The sequence below is a fragment of the Ranitomeya variabilis genome, chromosome 3 (assembly GCF_051348905.1).
Source record: "Ranitomeya variabilis isolate aRanVar5 chromosome 3, aRanVar5.hap1, whole genome shotgun sequence".
NCBI lineage: Eukaryota > Metazoa > Chordata > Amphibia > Anura > Dendrobatidae > Ranitomeya > Ranitomeya variabilis.
Window position 1 is genome coordinate 71,723,432 of NC_135234.1, and position 15,248 is coordinate 71,738,679.

The window sequence follows — 15,248 nt, forward strand, 5'->3', positions numbered from 1 at the left end:
AGTGGAGCGCCATAGCCGTGAGGCGAGCTACCATTCATACTGGGCATCACAAGTGCATGAAGATTAATGTATACAGATATGTATGTTATACTATTTAGGGTAAAGTTACTCAATTTATACAATATTATAAAAAAAGCTAAAATACAGCAAAATGTATGGATAACATCACTGGGATGTTATTTTATTGGAATTTTGGATTTTTAGAGAAATCCACCTAAAGGAAGGCTGGGTTATCCTGAGAGGCAAACTAGATAAAGAATCACCTAGTAGTGGGGAATTGGAAAAAGTGGGTTTGAGGCTGTGTTACATTGTGGTGACCAGTCATCTAGTTTTCAGTCCCTGATCAGATTTTTAAATTGTTATTTCTTCATTATTTTATATAGTATTTTAGCAGTTCTAGAACACACACAGACACTATTGATTTGTATCAGGCAATATTAGAGAGTAATTATTATCTTTGCCACAGTTTTTCTTAAATGTTCTATTATTGTTATAACTTTAAGTGGAACATGTCAGCTTAGGATTGGAAATGGTGTCGTTATTAGGCAGCAAGCCATAAAACAGGAGGAACCAGACACATTAGCTGAAAAGATTCAGTATAACTTGTATTTTATGAATTGAAATCAGTGTTCATTGTGGGCACAGAAGTCCATTAGGTGGTCCCACTTAGTGACTGACAGCCTTCCTTGTATAACTGTGCATAGAGAGATAGCTGTCAATCACTGACTAGGACCGCCCACTTGACCTCTGCGCCCAGATTTCAATGCATAAAATAAGATATACTGAATCTTTTCCCACACGTCTTTATATCTCTCCAGCTCTATAACCACGCTACCCAAAGATTGAAAAGTTTTCCCAAGCTGATCAATTCCATTTAAAAGGACGAGACACTGTTATTTCTTTTCATCCTATTTATAAAGATTGAATTGGTGAGATTATTGATTTTCCCTTTTTATTACTGATATTAATGGTCACCTGGATGGAATTCTACTAACGTTAACATGTGGATTTTATCTCTACTCACGGACACTAAAATGAAAATCCCATCATCTCTGACCTTGACTATGAAGAGGTCAGACTTCACGTGACTGCGCTGACACCCATGTTTTGAAATATTCTCATTATAAAGGTGGCTTTATGGCTCCACCATTAGATCTTTCACCCATGTAAACTGTTTCCAGCACAAACTTTTAAGGAACCTTCATGCAGATCTATCCTTTACTTGAACACAGTGGAGATCACACTGGAACCTGATGGTACCGTCGGTATTTCAGTGGTGTTCATTAAGGCACCTGGGTGTTTGTTTCTGTGGGGTGGAATCCATGGTGCATCAGATTCCGCAATGAGTCATGTTTTCTACCATAAATGGAAACTGAGACAGAATTGTGAACAGACCCGCGTTTCTTCCAAACTCCACTCTGGCACCATTTGTTATCATTTTTCTGCCTTTTTAGGGTGACAACTTAGATAGCACATTGGTCGTGAGCTGTAATACACAACCGAAGCTTTCACACCCTGGACTTCTCTTGGGAACACGGTCGCCAGCAATACCCAGAGCTGACTTTAGCAAATAGAAGACATTTTCAATATTAGTGATTTTATCTTCATAATGAAATGGTCAATTCATGGATTAAACACATAGCTTTTATGATATACAGTTCTGGCAAAAATTAAGAGACCAGTGCAAAATGTTCAGTTTGTCTGATTTTTCCCTTTATGGATAAAACTATTGACAACATGTCTCCGAAGTTCCAAGCAATATATTTTGTATTTATTTTCAGAAAATGAGAAATGGTCAAAATAACAAAAAAAATGCATTGCTTGCAGACCTCAAATAATGAAAAAAAAACAAGTTCATAATCATTTAGAAACAACAATACTATAGGAAAATAGCACAATAATAATAATATAATAATAATTATAATAATAATATAATAACAATACTATATGCTATATGAAAAAAATAAATGTATTAAAACTAAAACAACATTATAGGAAAAACATTTTTACATGATGAGTAAAGTAATACCAACCTCTTTAGTTGTTACATTTCTTCCAAGCAACTGGGTATCAAATCTGGATATCACGTATCTCCGATGGTTCTGAAAAAAGTTGCTGAGCCCATAATACATGAAGACGTCCCCCTGTGTGGAACGTTACATGACAATAAGGCAGTAAGTATTCAGATACGTTGTTTCCAACTTTAGCTTTTTTATCTGTGTGTAGATGTGGTCTCTTGAGTCTTCTACTTTATTTTCTCATGTTTACATACACAAAGGTGCCAGTTTACGTATCCTTTAATACCAAATGCAACTTATAAAAAAAAGTCATAAAAAAAAGTCTCAGGTGACATTCAGGAAAGGTTTAAGAAATTACCCCAATTCCGATTTTCCAAATATATTCAAGCTTTCTCTCAGAATTTTTCCTGAGTCAAATTACAGAACTAAAACGGGCCTGAAATCCCAGAATCTATTCAGGATACTTCTTGCTCTCTTGGATTGCCCAATCTATTCTAGGATAACCTCACACATTTTTTTAGTGGATGGACCTTGTCTTGCAATTTCAAGCATACTTGAAAATGTAAAATTTTTCCATCCCTGTGCTTTGAGTACGCCCATCAAGGTTACCCTCCTCAAGGAATTTGAACTTATAGGTAATGGTCGGTTTCCCAACTCTCTCCCACTGACTTTCCTCTTTCTATCCTTCACCACTTTATTCTTGTTTCATTTGCTTCAACCTGTCCTCCAAACCCCGCCACATATACACTCTTCTATCCTAAACCAAGCTCACTTTAACGGAATTGTACAAAACTGAGTTTCATGCTATAAATCTATTTAATTTAATAACCTAACCACTTTAATAATATACGTCAATTCAAAATTCCCTACTAGTGATGAGTGAACTTGCTGGGATAAGGTGTTATCTGAGCATGCTCTGGTGCTAACCAAGTGACTTCAGTATGCTCGAAAAATATGTTTGAGTCCCTGCAGCTGCATGTCTCATGGCTGTTCGACACCCGCCACAATACAGGGATTGTGTAACAAACCTGCATGTGTTGCGGCTGACAAACAGCCACAAGACATGCAGCTGCGGGGACTCAAACATATTTTTCTAGCATACTGAAGTCACTTGGTTAGCACCAGAGCATGCTCAGATAATACTTTATCCGGACCTGTTTGCTCATCACTATTCCCTACTAGTGTTGAGCGATACCGTCCGATACTTGAAAGTATCGGTATCGGAAAGTATCGGCCGATACCGGCAAAGTATCGGATCTAATCCGATACCGATACCCGATACCAATACAAGTCAATGGGACTCATGTATCGGACGGTATTCCTGATGGTTCCCAGGGTCTGAAGGAGAGGAAACTCTCCTTCAGGCCCTGGGATCCATATTAATGTGTAAAATAAAGAATTAAAATAAAAAATATTGCTATACTCACCTCTCCGACGCAGCCTGGACTTCAGCGAGGGAACCGGCAGCGTTGTTTGCTTAAAATTTGCGCTTTAACTTCCTTACTTGAAGTCCCGGCTTGTGATTGGTCGCGCGCCGCCCATGTGACCGCGACGCGACCAATCACAGCAAGCCGTGACGTAATTTTAGGTCCTTCAGGATTTTAAAATTACGTTCCGGCGTTGTGATTGGTTGCGTCGCGGTCACATGGGCGACGCGACCAATCAAAAGCCGTGACGTCACGGGAGGCAGGAGACGCGCGATTTTAAAATGCGCGCGTCTCCTGCCTCCCGTGACGTCACGGCTTGTGATTGGTCGCGTCGCCCATGTGACCGCGACGCAACCAATCACAACGCCGGAACGTAATTTTAAAATCCTGAAGGACCTAAAATTACGTCACGGCTTGCTGTGATTGGTCGCGTCGCGGTCACATGGGCGGCGCGCGACCAATCACAAGCCGGGACTTCAAGTAAGGAAGTTAAAGCGCGAATTTTAAGCAAACAACGCTGCCGGTTCCCTCGCTGAAGTCCAGGCTGCGTCGGAGAGGTGAGTATAGCAATATTTTTTATTTTAATTCTTTATTTTACACATTAATGTTGTTTCGATACCGATACCTGATACCACAAAAGTATCGGATCTCGGTATCGGAATTCCGATACAGCAAATATCGGCCGATACCCGATACTTGCGGTATCGGAATGCTCAACACTATTCCTTACCTTTCCCTGCTTTTCTTGAACGTGGATCTGTTTGAGAACCCCAAGGATATGCTAGAAGACTCAAACTAAGGCCACGTTCACACATTCAGTATTTGGTCAGTATTTTACCTCAGTATTTGTAAGCCAAAACCAGGAGAGGAACAATCAGAGGAAAAGTATAATAGAAACATGTCACCACTTCTGCGTTTATCACCCACTCCTGGTTTAGGCTTCCAAATACTGAGGTAAAATACTGACCACATACTGAACGTGTGAACGTGGCCTAATAGTCATCGAAAATAAGAAAAAAGAAACAGACAGAAAATTAGAGAGGGAAGAGTAGGACATTTTGAATTGAAGAGTCATTAGATTATTACATTAAACACATAGGCACATACTGTACTATGACATTCACTTAGTTTCAGAAAACCCCTTTAATGTTCCCGTCATAGACATTATATGAAACAAGAGCTTCTACTAAACCAATGACTTCTGTAAAATTATTAATATTAATGTTAATATTTTAGCTGATCGTTATACTTGCCTGAATATTCTCTTTCACATAGAAATTAACAAAGCAGCTGCACGGCGATTCTGAATTTGAAGAATTTTCTCGTTCTTTCGTACATCGCGAACAATCAGAATAGTCAGAATAGGTTATCTGTTAACAATACACAATATACTGCATCACAACCAGCAAGACGTCGGAAAATATACATCTCCTGAACCTGAGAGCAACACAATTTAGAGGCAGAGATTCTGATTCCAGCGATGTGTCACTTACTGGGCTTCTTGCTATCATTTTGATAACATCACTATTTTATCAGCAGGAGACTATCACTAGAGGACTAGTAAACCTGCTGCCATGTACCATAGTCCTCCATATTCTTGAGCTCTGTATAACCCCACCCCATCACTGATTGGCAGCTTTCTGTGAATACTGTACATGGGCAGTATGGTATCCAAGAACCACCTCACCAGGAAGATAATATCTAATATATAATTGCCTAGAATACTACTTCCTGCAATTTGTGCCAACTTCCGTGGCTTTGTCCGGAGCTATTGTCCGGAGCTAATGTCCGTAGCTAATGTCCGGAGCTAATGTCCGGAGATAAGTGACGTCACCAGTGTCCTACACCCAGGCAGAGCACAGTGGCCCCAGGCAGAGCACAGGGGCCCCAGGCAGAACATGGGGCCCCAGGCAGAGCACAGGGGCCCCAGGCAGAGCACAGGGGCCCCAGGCATCATATGGGGCCCCAGGCAGAGCACAGGGGCCCCAGGCAGCATATGGGGCCTCAGGCAGAGCACAGTGGCCCCAGGCAGAGCACACACCAAATCGGAGGCCGAGGGGCCCCGCCCACCAAAGCGGAGGCCGAGGGGCCCCGACCACCACATCGGAGGCCGAGGGTCCCCGCCCACCAAATTGGAGGCCGAGGGTCCCCGCCCACCAAATCGGAGGCCGAGGGTCCCCGCCCACCAAATCGGAGGCCGAGGGGCCCCACCAACCAAATCGGAGGCTGAGGGGCCCCGCCCACCAAATCGGAGGCCGAGGGTCCCGCCCACCAAATCGGAGGCCGAGGGGCCACGCCCACCAAATCGGAGGCCGAGGGGCCCCGCCCACCAAATCGGAGGCCGAGGGGCCCCGCCCACCAAATCGGAGGCCGAGGGGCCCCGCCCACCAAATCGGAGGCAGAGGGTCCCCGCCCACCAAAGCGGAGGCCGAGGGGCCCCGCCCACCACATCGGAGGCCGAGGGGCCCCGCCCACCAAATCGGAGGCCGAGGGTCCCCGCCCACCAAATCATGGGCCGAGGGTCCCCGCCCACCAAATCGGAGGCCGAGGGTCCCCGCCCACCAAATCGGAGGCCGAGGGTCCCCGCCCACCAAATCGGAGGCCGAGGGTCCCCGCCCACCAAATCGGAGGCCGAGGGTCCCCGCCCACCAAATCGGAGGCCGGGGGTCCCCGCCCTCCAAATCGGAGGCCGAGGGTCCCCACCCACCAAATCGGAGGCCGAGGGTCCCCACCCACCAAATCGGAGGCCGAGGGTCCACAACAACCAAATCGGAGGCCGAGGGGCCCCGCCCACCACATCGGAGGCTGAGGGGCCCCGCCCACCAAATCGGAGGCCGAGGGTCCCCACCCACCAAATCGGAGGCCGAGGGGCCCCGCCCACCAAATCGGAGGCCGAGGGTCCCCACCCACCAAATCGGAGGCCGAGGGTCCCCGCCCACCAAATCGGAGGCCGAGGGTCCCCGCCCACCAAATCGGAGGCCGAGGGTCCCCGCCCACCAAATCGGAGGCCGAGGGTCCCCGCCAACCAAATCGGAAGCCGAGGAGCCCCGCCCACCAAATCGGAGGCTGAGGGGCCCCACCCACCAAAGCGGAGGCCAAGGGTCCCCACCCACCAAATCGGAGGCCGGGGGGCCCCGCCCACCAAATCGGAGGCCGAGGGTCCCCGCCAACCAAATCGGAGGCCGAGGGTCCCCGCCCACCAAATCGGAGGCCGAGGGTCCCCGCCCACCAAATCGGAGGCCGAGGGGCCCCACCAACCAAATTGGAGGCCGAGGGGCCCCGCCCACCAAATCGGAGGCCGAGGGTCCCCGCCCACCAAATCGGAGGCCGAGGGTCCCCGCCCACCAAATCGGAGGCCGAGGGTCCCCGCCCACCAAATTGGAGGCCGAGGGGCCCCGCCAACCAAATCGGAGGCCGAGGGGCCCCGCCCACCAAATCGGAGGCCGAGGGGCCCCGCCCACCAAATCGGAGGCCGAGGGTCCCCGCCAACCAAATCGGAGACCGAGGGGCCCCGCCAACCAAATCGGAGGCCGAGGGGCCCCGCCCACCAAATCGGAGGCCGAGGGGCCCCACCAACCAAATTGGAGGCCGAGGGGCCTCGCCCACCAAATCGGAGGCCGAGGGTCCCCGCCCACCAAATCGGAGGCCGAGGGGCCCCGCCCACCAAATCGGAGGCCGAGGGTCCCCGCCAACCAAATCGGAGACCGAGGGGCCCCGCCAACCAAATTGGAGGCCGAGGGGCCCCGCCCACCAAATCGGAGGCCGAGGGGCCCCGCCCACCAAATCGGAGGCCGAGGGGCCCCACCAACCAAATTGGAGGCCGAGGGGCCCCGCCAACCAAATCGGAGGCCGAGGGGCCCCGCCCACCAAATCGGAGGCCGAGGGGCCCCGCCAACCAAATCGGAGGCCGAGGGGCCCCGCCCACCAAATCGGAGGCCGAGGGTCCCCGCCCACCAAATCGGAGGCCGAGGGTCCCCGCCCACCAAATCGGAGGTCTAGAGTCCCCGCCCACCAAATTGGAGGATAAGGGGCCCCGCCAACCAAATCGGAGGCCGAGGGGCCCCGCCAACCAAATCGAAGGCCGAGGAGCCCCGCCCAACAAATCGAAGGCCGAGCGGCCCCGCCCACCAAAGCGGAGGCCGAGGGGCCCGGCCCCGCCCACCAAAGCGGAGGCCGAGGGGCCCCGACCACCACATCGGAGGCCGAGGGGCCCCGCCCACCAAATCGGAGGCCGAGGGGCCCCGCCCACCAAAGCGGAGGCCGAGGGTCCCCGACCACCAAATCGGAGGCCGGGGGGCCCCGCCCACCAAATCGGAGGCCGAGGGTCCCCGCCCACCAAATCGGAGGCCGAGGGTCCCCGCCCACCAAATCGGAGGCCGGGGGTCCCCGCCCTCCAAATCGGAGGCCGAGGGGCCCCGCCCACCACATCAGAGGCCGAGGGGCCCCGCCCACCAAATCGGAGGCCGAGGGTCCCCACCCACCAAATCGGAGGCCGAGGGTCCCCGCCCACCAAATCGGAGGCCGAGGGTCCACACCATCCAAATCGGAGGCCGAGGGGCCCCGTCCACCAAATCGGAGGCCGACGGGCCCCACCCACCAAAGCGGAGGCCGAGGGTCCCCGCCCACCAAATCGGAGGCCGAGGGTCCCCGCCCACCAAATCGGAGGCCGAGGGTCCCCGCCCACCAAATCGGAGGCCGAGGGTCCCCGCCCACCAAATCGGAGGCCGAGGTGTCATGATCTCTGCAGGCAGAGATCATAGCAAGCCTATAGAGGGACAAGCTCTCGGAAGATGGAACTATACTGACCATGAACTAAGCCTGCCGCGCAACTAGAAATAGCCAGGTAGCATTTCCTATTTATAGCTAGATGCCCAGCTCTGGCCTAAGACCTAAATAGCTAGCAGAGGGAAATATAAGACCTGGCTCACCTCTAGAGAAATATTCCAAAGAAGACAGTAGCCCCCCACATATAATGACGGTGAGTTCAGATGAAACAACAAACGCAGCAGGAAAATAGTCTTAGCAAATTTGAGGTCCGCTTACTAGATAGCAGAAGACAGATAGTATACTTTCATGGTCAGCAGAAAAATACTAACAAAACACCATCCAGAGATTACCTTAAACTCTGGCATTAACTCATAACGCCAGAGTAGCAATCCCTGATCGACGAGAGCTTTCCAGACACAGTAACAAAACTTCAGCTGCGAACTGGAACAAATAGGCAAAACAAAACATGGACAAAAGTCCAACTTATCAGTAGTTGTCTAGAAGCAGGAACAAGCACTGAGAGGCATCAGATAACATTGTTGACCGGCAAGAAACCACCAGAGAAATGAGCTTAAATAGCGACACCCACTACTGATGGAATCAGGTGAAACAGGAAAGAGGATGACAAGTCCAATTCCACAAGCGGCCACCGGGGGAGCCCAGAATCCAAATTCACAACAGTACCCCCCCCTCAAGGAGGGGGCACCGAACCCTCACCAGATCCACCAGGGCGACCAGGATGAGCCCTATGGAAGGCACGAACAAGATCAGAAGCATGAACATCAGATGCATTGACCCAAGAATTATCCTCCTGGCCGTAACCCTTCCAGTTGACCAGATACTGGAGTTTCCGTCTGGAAACACGAGAGTCCAAAATTTTCTCCACAACGTACTCCAACTCACCCTCAACCAACACCGGAGCAGGAGGCTCAAGAGAAGGTACAACAGGTACCTCATACCTGCGCAATAACGACCGATGAAAAACGTTATGAATGGAAAAGGACGCAGGGAGGTCCAAACGGAAAGAAACAGGATTAAGAATCTCCAATATTCTATAAGGGCCGATGAACCGAGGTTTAAACTTAGGAGAAGAGACCCTCATAGGGACAAAACGAGAAGACAACCACACTAAATCTCCAACACAAAGCCGAGAACCAACACGACGATGACGGTTGGCAAAACGCTGAGTCTTCTCCTGTGACAACTTCAAATTGTCCATAACCTGCCCCCAGATATGATGCAATCTCTCCACCACCGCATCCACTCCAGGACAATCCGAGGATTCCACCTGACCGGAGGAAAATCGAGGGTGAAACCCCGAATTACAGAAAAACGGGGACACCAAGGTGGAAGAACTGGCCCGATTATTGAGGGCGAACTCTGCCAATGGCAAAAAAGCAACCCAATCATCCTGGTCAGCAGAGACAAAACACCTCAGATATGTCTCAAGGGTCTGATTAGTCCGCTCGGTCTGGCCATTAGTCTGAGGGTGAAAAGCAGATGAAAAAGACAAATCTATGCCCATCCTAGCACAGAATGCCCGCCAAAATCTAGACACAAATTGGGTACCTCTGTCAGAAACAATATTCTCAGGAATACCGTGCAATCGGACAACATTCTGAAAAAACAGAGGAACCAACTCAGAAGAAGAAGGCAACTTGGGCAGAGGAACCAAATGGACCATTTTAGAGAAACGGTCACAGACCACCCAGATGACAGACATCTTCTGGGAAACAGGCAGATCTGAAATAAAATCCATCGAGATGTGTGTCCAAGGCCTCTTAGGAATAGGCAAGGGCAACAGCAGTCCGCTAGCCCGAGAACTACAAGACTTGGCCCGAGCACAAACGTCACATGACTGCACAAAGACTCGCACATCTCGTGACAGAGAAGGCCACCAGAAGGATCTTGCCACCAAATCCCTGGTACCAAAAATTCCGGGATGACCTGCCAATGCAGAAGAATGTACCTCAGAGATGACTCTGCTGGTCCAATCATCCGGAACAAACAGTCTATCAGGCGGACAACGATCCGGTCTATCCGCCTGAAACTCTTGCAAGGACCGCCGCAGATCAGGAGAAACGGCCGACAAAATTACTCCCTCCCTAAGGATACCTGTGGGTTCAGAATTACCAGGAGAGTCCGGGTCAAAACTCCTAGAAAGGGCATCAGCCTTAACATTCTTAGAACCCGGTAGGTATGACACCACAAAATTAAAGCGAGAAAAAAATAAAGACCAGCGCGCCTGTCTAGGATTCAGGCGTCTGGCAGTCTCAAGATAAATCAAATTTTTGTGGTCAGTCAATACCACCACCTGATGCCTAGCCCCCTCGAGCCAATGGCGCCACTCCTCAAACGCCCACTTCATGGCCAAAAGCTCCCGATTCCCAACATCATAATTCCGCTCTGCGGGCGAAAATTTGCGAGAAAAGAAGGCACAAGGCCTAATGACGGAGCAGTCGGAACCTTTCTGCGACAACACTGCCCCAGCTCCGATCTCCGAAGCGTCAACCTCAACCTGAAAAGGCAGATTCACATCAGGCTGACGCAACACAGGGGCAGAGGCAAAACGGCGCTTAAGCTCCTGAAAGGCCTCTACAGCATGAGGGGACCAATTAGCAACATCAGCGCCTTGTCTGGTCAAATCAGTCAGTGGTTTAACGACATCCGAAAAACCAGCAATAAATCGGCGGTAAAAGTTGGCAAAGCCCAAAAATCTCTGAAGACCCTTAAGAGAGGAGGGCTGAGTCCAGTCACAAATAGCCTGCACCTTGACGGGATCCATCTCAATGGAAGAGGGAGAAAAAATATACCCCAAAAAGGAAATTTTCTGGACCCCAAAAACGCACTTAGACCCCTTCACACATAAAGAATTAGACCGCAGAACCTGAAAAACTCTCCTGACCTGCTGGACATGAGAGTCCCAGTCATCAGAAAAAATCAGAATATCATCCAGATATATTATCATAAATTTATCCAGAAAATCGCGGAAAATATCATGCATAAAAGACTGGAAAACTGAAGGGGCATTAGAAAGACCAAAAGGCATGACCAAATACTCAAAGTGGCCCTCGGGCGTATTAAATGCGGTCTTCCACTCATCCCCCTGCCTGATCCGCACCAAATTATACGCCCCACGAAGATCAATTTTAGAGAACCACTTAGCACCCTCTATACGAGCAAACAAATCAGTAAGCAATGGCAATGGGTATTGATACTTAACAGTGATCTTATTCAGAAGCCGATAATCAATACATGGTCTCAAAGAGCCGTCTTTTTTTGAGACAAAGAAAAACCCAGCTCCCAAGGGAGAAGAAGATGGACGAATATGTCCCTTTTCCAAAGACTCCTTTATATATTCCCGCATAGCAGCATGTTCCGGCACAGACAAATTAAACAAACGACCCTTTGGATATTTACAACCCGGTATCAAATCTATGGCACAATCGCACTCACGGTGCGGAGGTAACGACCCAAGCTTGGGTTCGTCAAAGACGTCTTGATAATCAGAGAGGAACTCAGGGACTTCAGAGGGAATGGACGACGAAATAGAAACCAAAGGTACGTCCCCATGAATACCCTTACATCCCCAGCTCAACACAGACATAGCTCTCCAGTCCAAGACTGGGTTGTGAGACTGCAACCATGGCAATCCCAGTACCAAATCGTCATGTAAATTATACAGCACCAGGAAACGAATAATCTCCTGGTGATCCGGATTGATACGCATGGTTACTTGTGTCCAGTATTGTGGTTTATTATTAGCCAATGGGGTGGAGTCAATCCCCTTCAGAGGAATAAGAGTCTCCAAAGGCTCTAAATCAAAACCACAACGATTGGCAAAGGACCAATCCATAAGACTCAGAGCGGCGCCAGAGTCAATATAGGCGTCCGTGGCAATGGATGACAAAGAGCAAATCAGGGTTACAGACAAAATAAACTTAGACTGAATGGTGCCAATGGAAACAGACTTATCAAGCTTCTTTGTACGCCTAGAGCATGCCGATATAACATGAGTAGAATCCCCACAATAGAAACACAATCCAAACCTGCTGAGCAGGGTCTCCAGCTGAACGAGACTTCAGGGACAAATAAAGCTTACAATTATTTCGGAAATTCTGGAAGCTAGCTCTATTCCCTGTGAAGAACTCCGGCAAAGGAATTCTCGGCTCAGATACCGGAGCATGTACTACAAAATCTTGTAAATTTTGTACTTTCGTGATGAGATTATTCAAACCCGCAGTTACACTCTGGAGATCCACCATTGTCAGGTGCACACAGAGCACACAGAGATTAGGAGGAGAGAGAGAAAAAAGACTGCAGCAAGGCAGACTGGAGGAAAAAAAAAAAAAAAAAATTCCAGCAGACTTCTTATAACTCTCCTTTCTCAACCTGGGTCTTTAACACTTTATGGGCCGGTCAAACTGTCATGATCTCTGCAGGCAGAGATCATAGCAAGCCTATAGAGGGACAAGCTCTCGGAAGATGGAACTATACTGACCATGAACTAAGCCTGCCGCGCAACTAGAAATAGCCAGGTAGCATTTCCTATTTATAGCTAGATGCCCAGCTCTGGCCTAAGACCTAAATAGCTAGCAGAGGGAAATATAAGACCTGGCTCACCTCTAGAGAAATATTCCAAAGAAGACAGTAGCCCCCCACATATAATGACGGTGAGTTCAGATGAAACAACAAACGCAGCAGGAAAATAGTCTTAGCAAATTTGAGGTCCGCTTACTAGATAGCAGAAGACAGATAGTATACTTTCATGGTCAGCAGAAAAATACTAACAAAACACCATCCAGAGATTACCTTAAACTCTGGCATTAACTCATAACGCCAGAGTAGCAATCCCTGATCGACGAGAGCTTTCCAGACACAGTAACAAAACTTCAGCTGCGAACTGGAACAAATAGGCAAAACAAAACATGGACAAAAGTCCAACTTATCAGTAGTTGTCTAGAAGCAGGAACAAGCACTGAGAGGCATCAGATAACATTGTTGACCGGCAAGAAACCACCAGAGAAATGAGCTTAAATAGCGACACCCACTACTGATGGAATCAGGTGAAACAGGAAAGAGGATGACAAGTCCAATTCCACAAGCGGCCACCGGGGGAGCCCAGAATCCAAATTCACAACACCGAGGGTCCCCGACCACCAAATCGGAGGCCGAGGGTCCCTGCCCACCAAATCGGAGGCCGAGGGTCCCCGCCCACCAAATCGGAGGCCGAGGGGCCCCGCCAACCAAATCGAAGGCCGAGCGGCCCCGCCCACCAAAGCGGAGGCCGAGGGGCCCGGCCCCGCCCACCAAAGCGGAGGCCGAGGGGCCCCGCCAACCAAATCGGAGGCCGAGGGGCCCCGCCCACCAAATCGGAGGCCGAGGGTCCCCGCCCACCAAATCGGAGGCCGAGAGTCCCCGCCCACCAAATTGGAGGATAAGGGGCCCCGCCAACCAAATCGGAGGCCGAGGGGCCCCGCCAACCAAATCGAAGGCCGAGGAGCCCCGCCCAACAAATCGAAGGCCGAGCGGCCCCGCCCACCAAAGCGGAGGCCGAGGGGCCCGGCCCCGCCCACCAAAGCGGAGTCCGAGGGGCCCCGACCACCACATCGGAGGCCGAGGGGCCCCGCCCACCAAATCGGAGGCCGAGGGTCCCCGCCCACCAAATCGGAGGCCGAGGGTCCCCGCCCACCAAATCGGAGGCCGAGGGTCCCCGCCCACCAAATCGGAGGCCGAGGGTCCCCGCCCACCAAATCGGAGGCCGAGGGGCCCCGACCACCACATCGGAGGCCGAGGGGCCCCGCCCACCAAATCGGAGGCCGAGGGGCCCCGCCCACCAAAGTGGAGGCCGAGGGGCCCCGCCCACCAAATCGGAGGCCAGGAATCCCCGCCCACCAAATCGGAGGCCGAGGGGCCCCGCCCACCACATCGGAAGTTGATGGGCCCCACCCACCAAATCGGAGGCCGAGGGGCCCCGCCCACCACATCGGAGGCCGATGGGCCCCGCCCACCACATCGGAGGCCGAAGGGCCCCGCCCACCAAATCGGAGGCGAGGGTCCCCGCCCACGAAATCGGAGGCCGATGGTCCCCGCCCACCAAATCGGAGGCCGAGGGTCCCCGCCCACCAAATCGGAGGCCGAGGGTCCACACCAACCAAATCGGAGGCCGAGGGGCCCCGCCCACCAAATCGAAGGCCGAGGGGCCCCGCCCACCAAAGCGGAGGCCGAGGGTCCCCGCACACCAAATCGGAGGCAGAAAGACCCCGCCAACCAAATCGGAGGCCGAGGGGCCCCGCCCACCAAAGCGGAGGCCGAGGGTTCCCGACCACCAAATCGGAGGCCGAGGGTCCCCGCCCACCAAAGCGGAGGCCGAGGGTCCCCGACCACCAAATCGGAGGCCGAGGGTCCCTGCCCACCAAATCGGAGGCCGAGGGTCCCCGCCCACCAAATCGGAGGCCGAGGGTCCCCGCCCACCAAATCGGAGGCCGAGAGTCCCCGCCCACCAAATCGGAGGCCGAGGGGCCCCGCCAACCAAATCGGAGGCCGAGGGGCCCCGCCAACCAAATCGGGGGCCGAGGAGCCCCGCCTACCAAATCGAAGGCCGAGGGGCCCCGCCCACCAAAGCGGAGGCCGAGGGTCCCCGCACACCAAATCGGAGGCAGAAAGACCCCGCCAACCAAATCGGAGGCCGAGGGGCCCCGCCCACCAAAGCGGAGGCCGAGGGTTCCCGACCACCAAATCGGAGGCCGAGGGTCCCCGCCCACCAAAGCGGAGGCCGAGGGTCCCCGACCACCAAATCGGAGGCCGAGGGTCCCTGCCCACCAAATCGGAGGCCGAGGGTCCCCGCCCACCAAATCGGAGGCCGAGGGTCCCCGCCCACCAAATCGGAGGCCGAGAGTCCCCGCCCACCAAATCGGAGGCCGAGGGGCCCCGCCAACCAAATCGGAGGCCGAGGGGCCCCGCCAACCAAATCGGGGGCCGAGGAGCCCCGCCTACCAAATCGAAGGCCGAGCGGCCCCGCCCACCAAAGCGGAGG

The 15,248-nt window shown here is 51.9% G+C and overlaps 1 protein-coding gene across 1 annotated transcript in view; it reads right to left on the minus strand.

The window, feature by feature from the left end:
- The window catches only part of LOC143815177 (cell cycle control protein 50C-like), a 61,582-nt gene that overhangs the window by 37,875 nt on the left and 8,459 nt on the right, over nucleotides 1–15,248 (minus strand). The window contains exons 2-3 of the mRNA XM_077294132.1: nucleotides 4,699–4,815; nucleotides 2,034–2,144 (exon numbers count right to left, since the gene is read on the minus strand). Of these exons, the coding sequence (XP_077150247.1) occupies nucleotides 2,034–2,144; nucleotides 4,699–4,815 (228 nt within the window). The remainder of the gene's footprint in view (nucleotides 1–2,033; nucleotides 2,145–4,698; nucleotides 4,816–15,248) is intronic.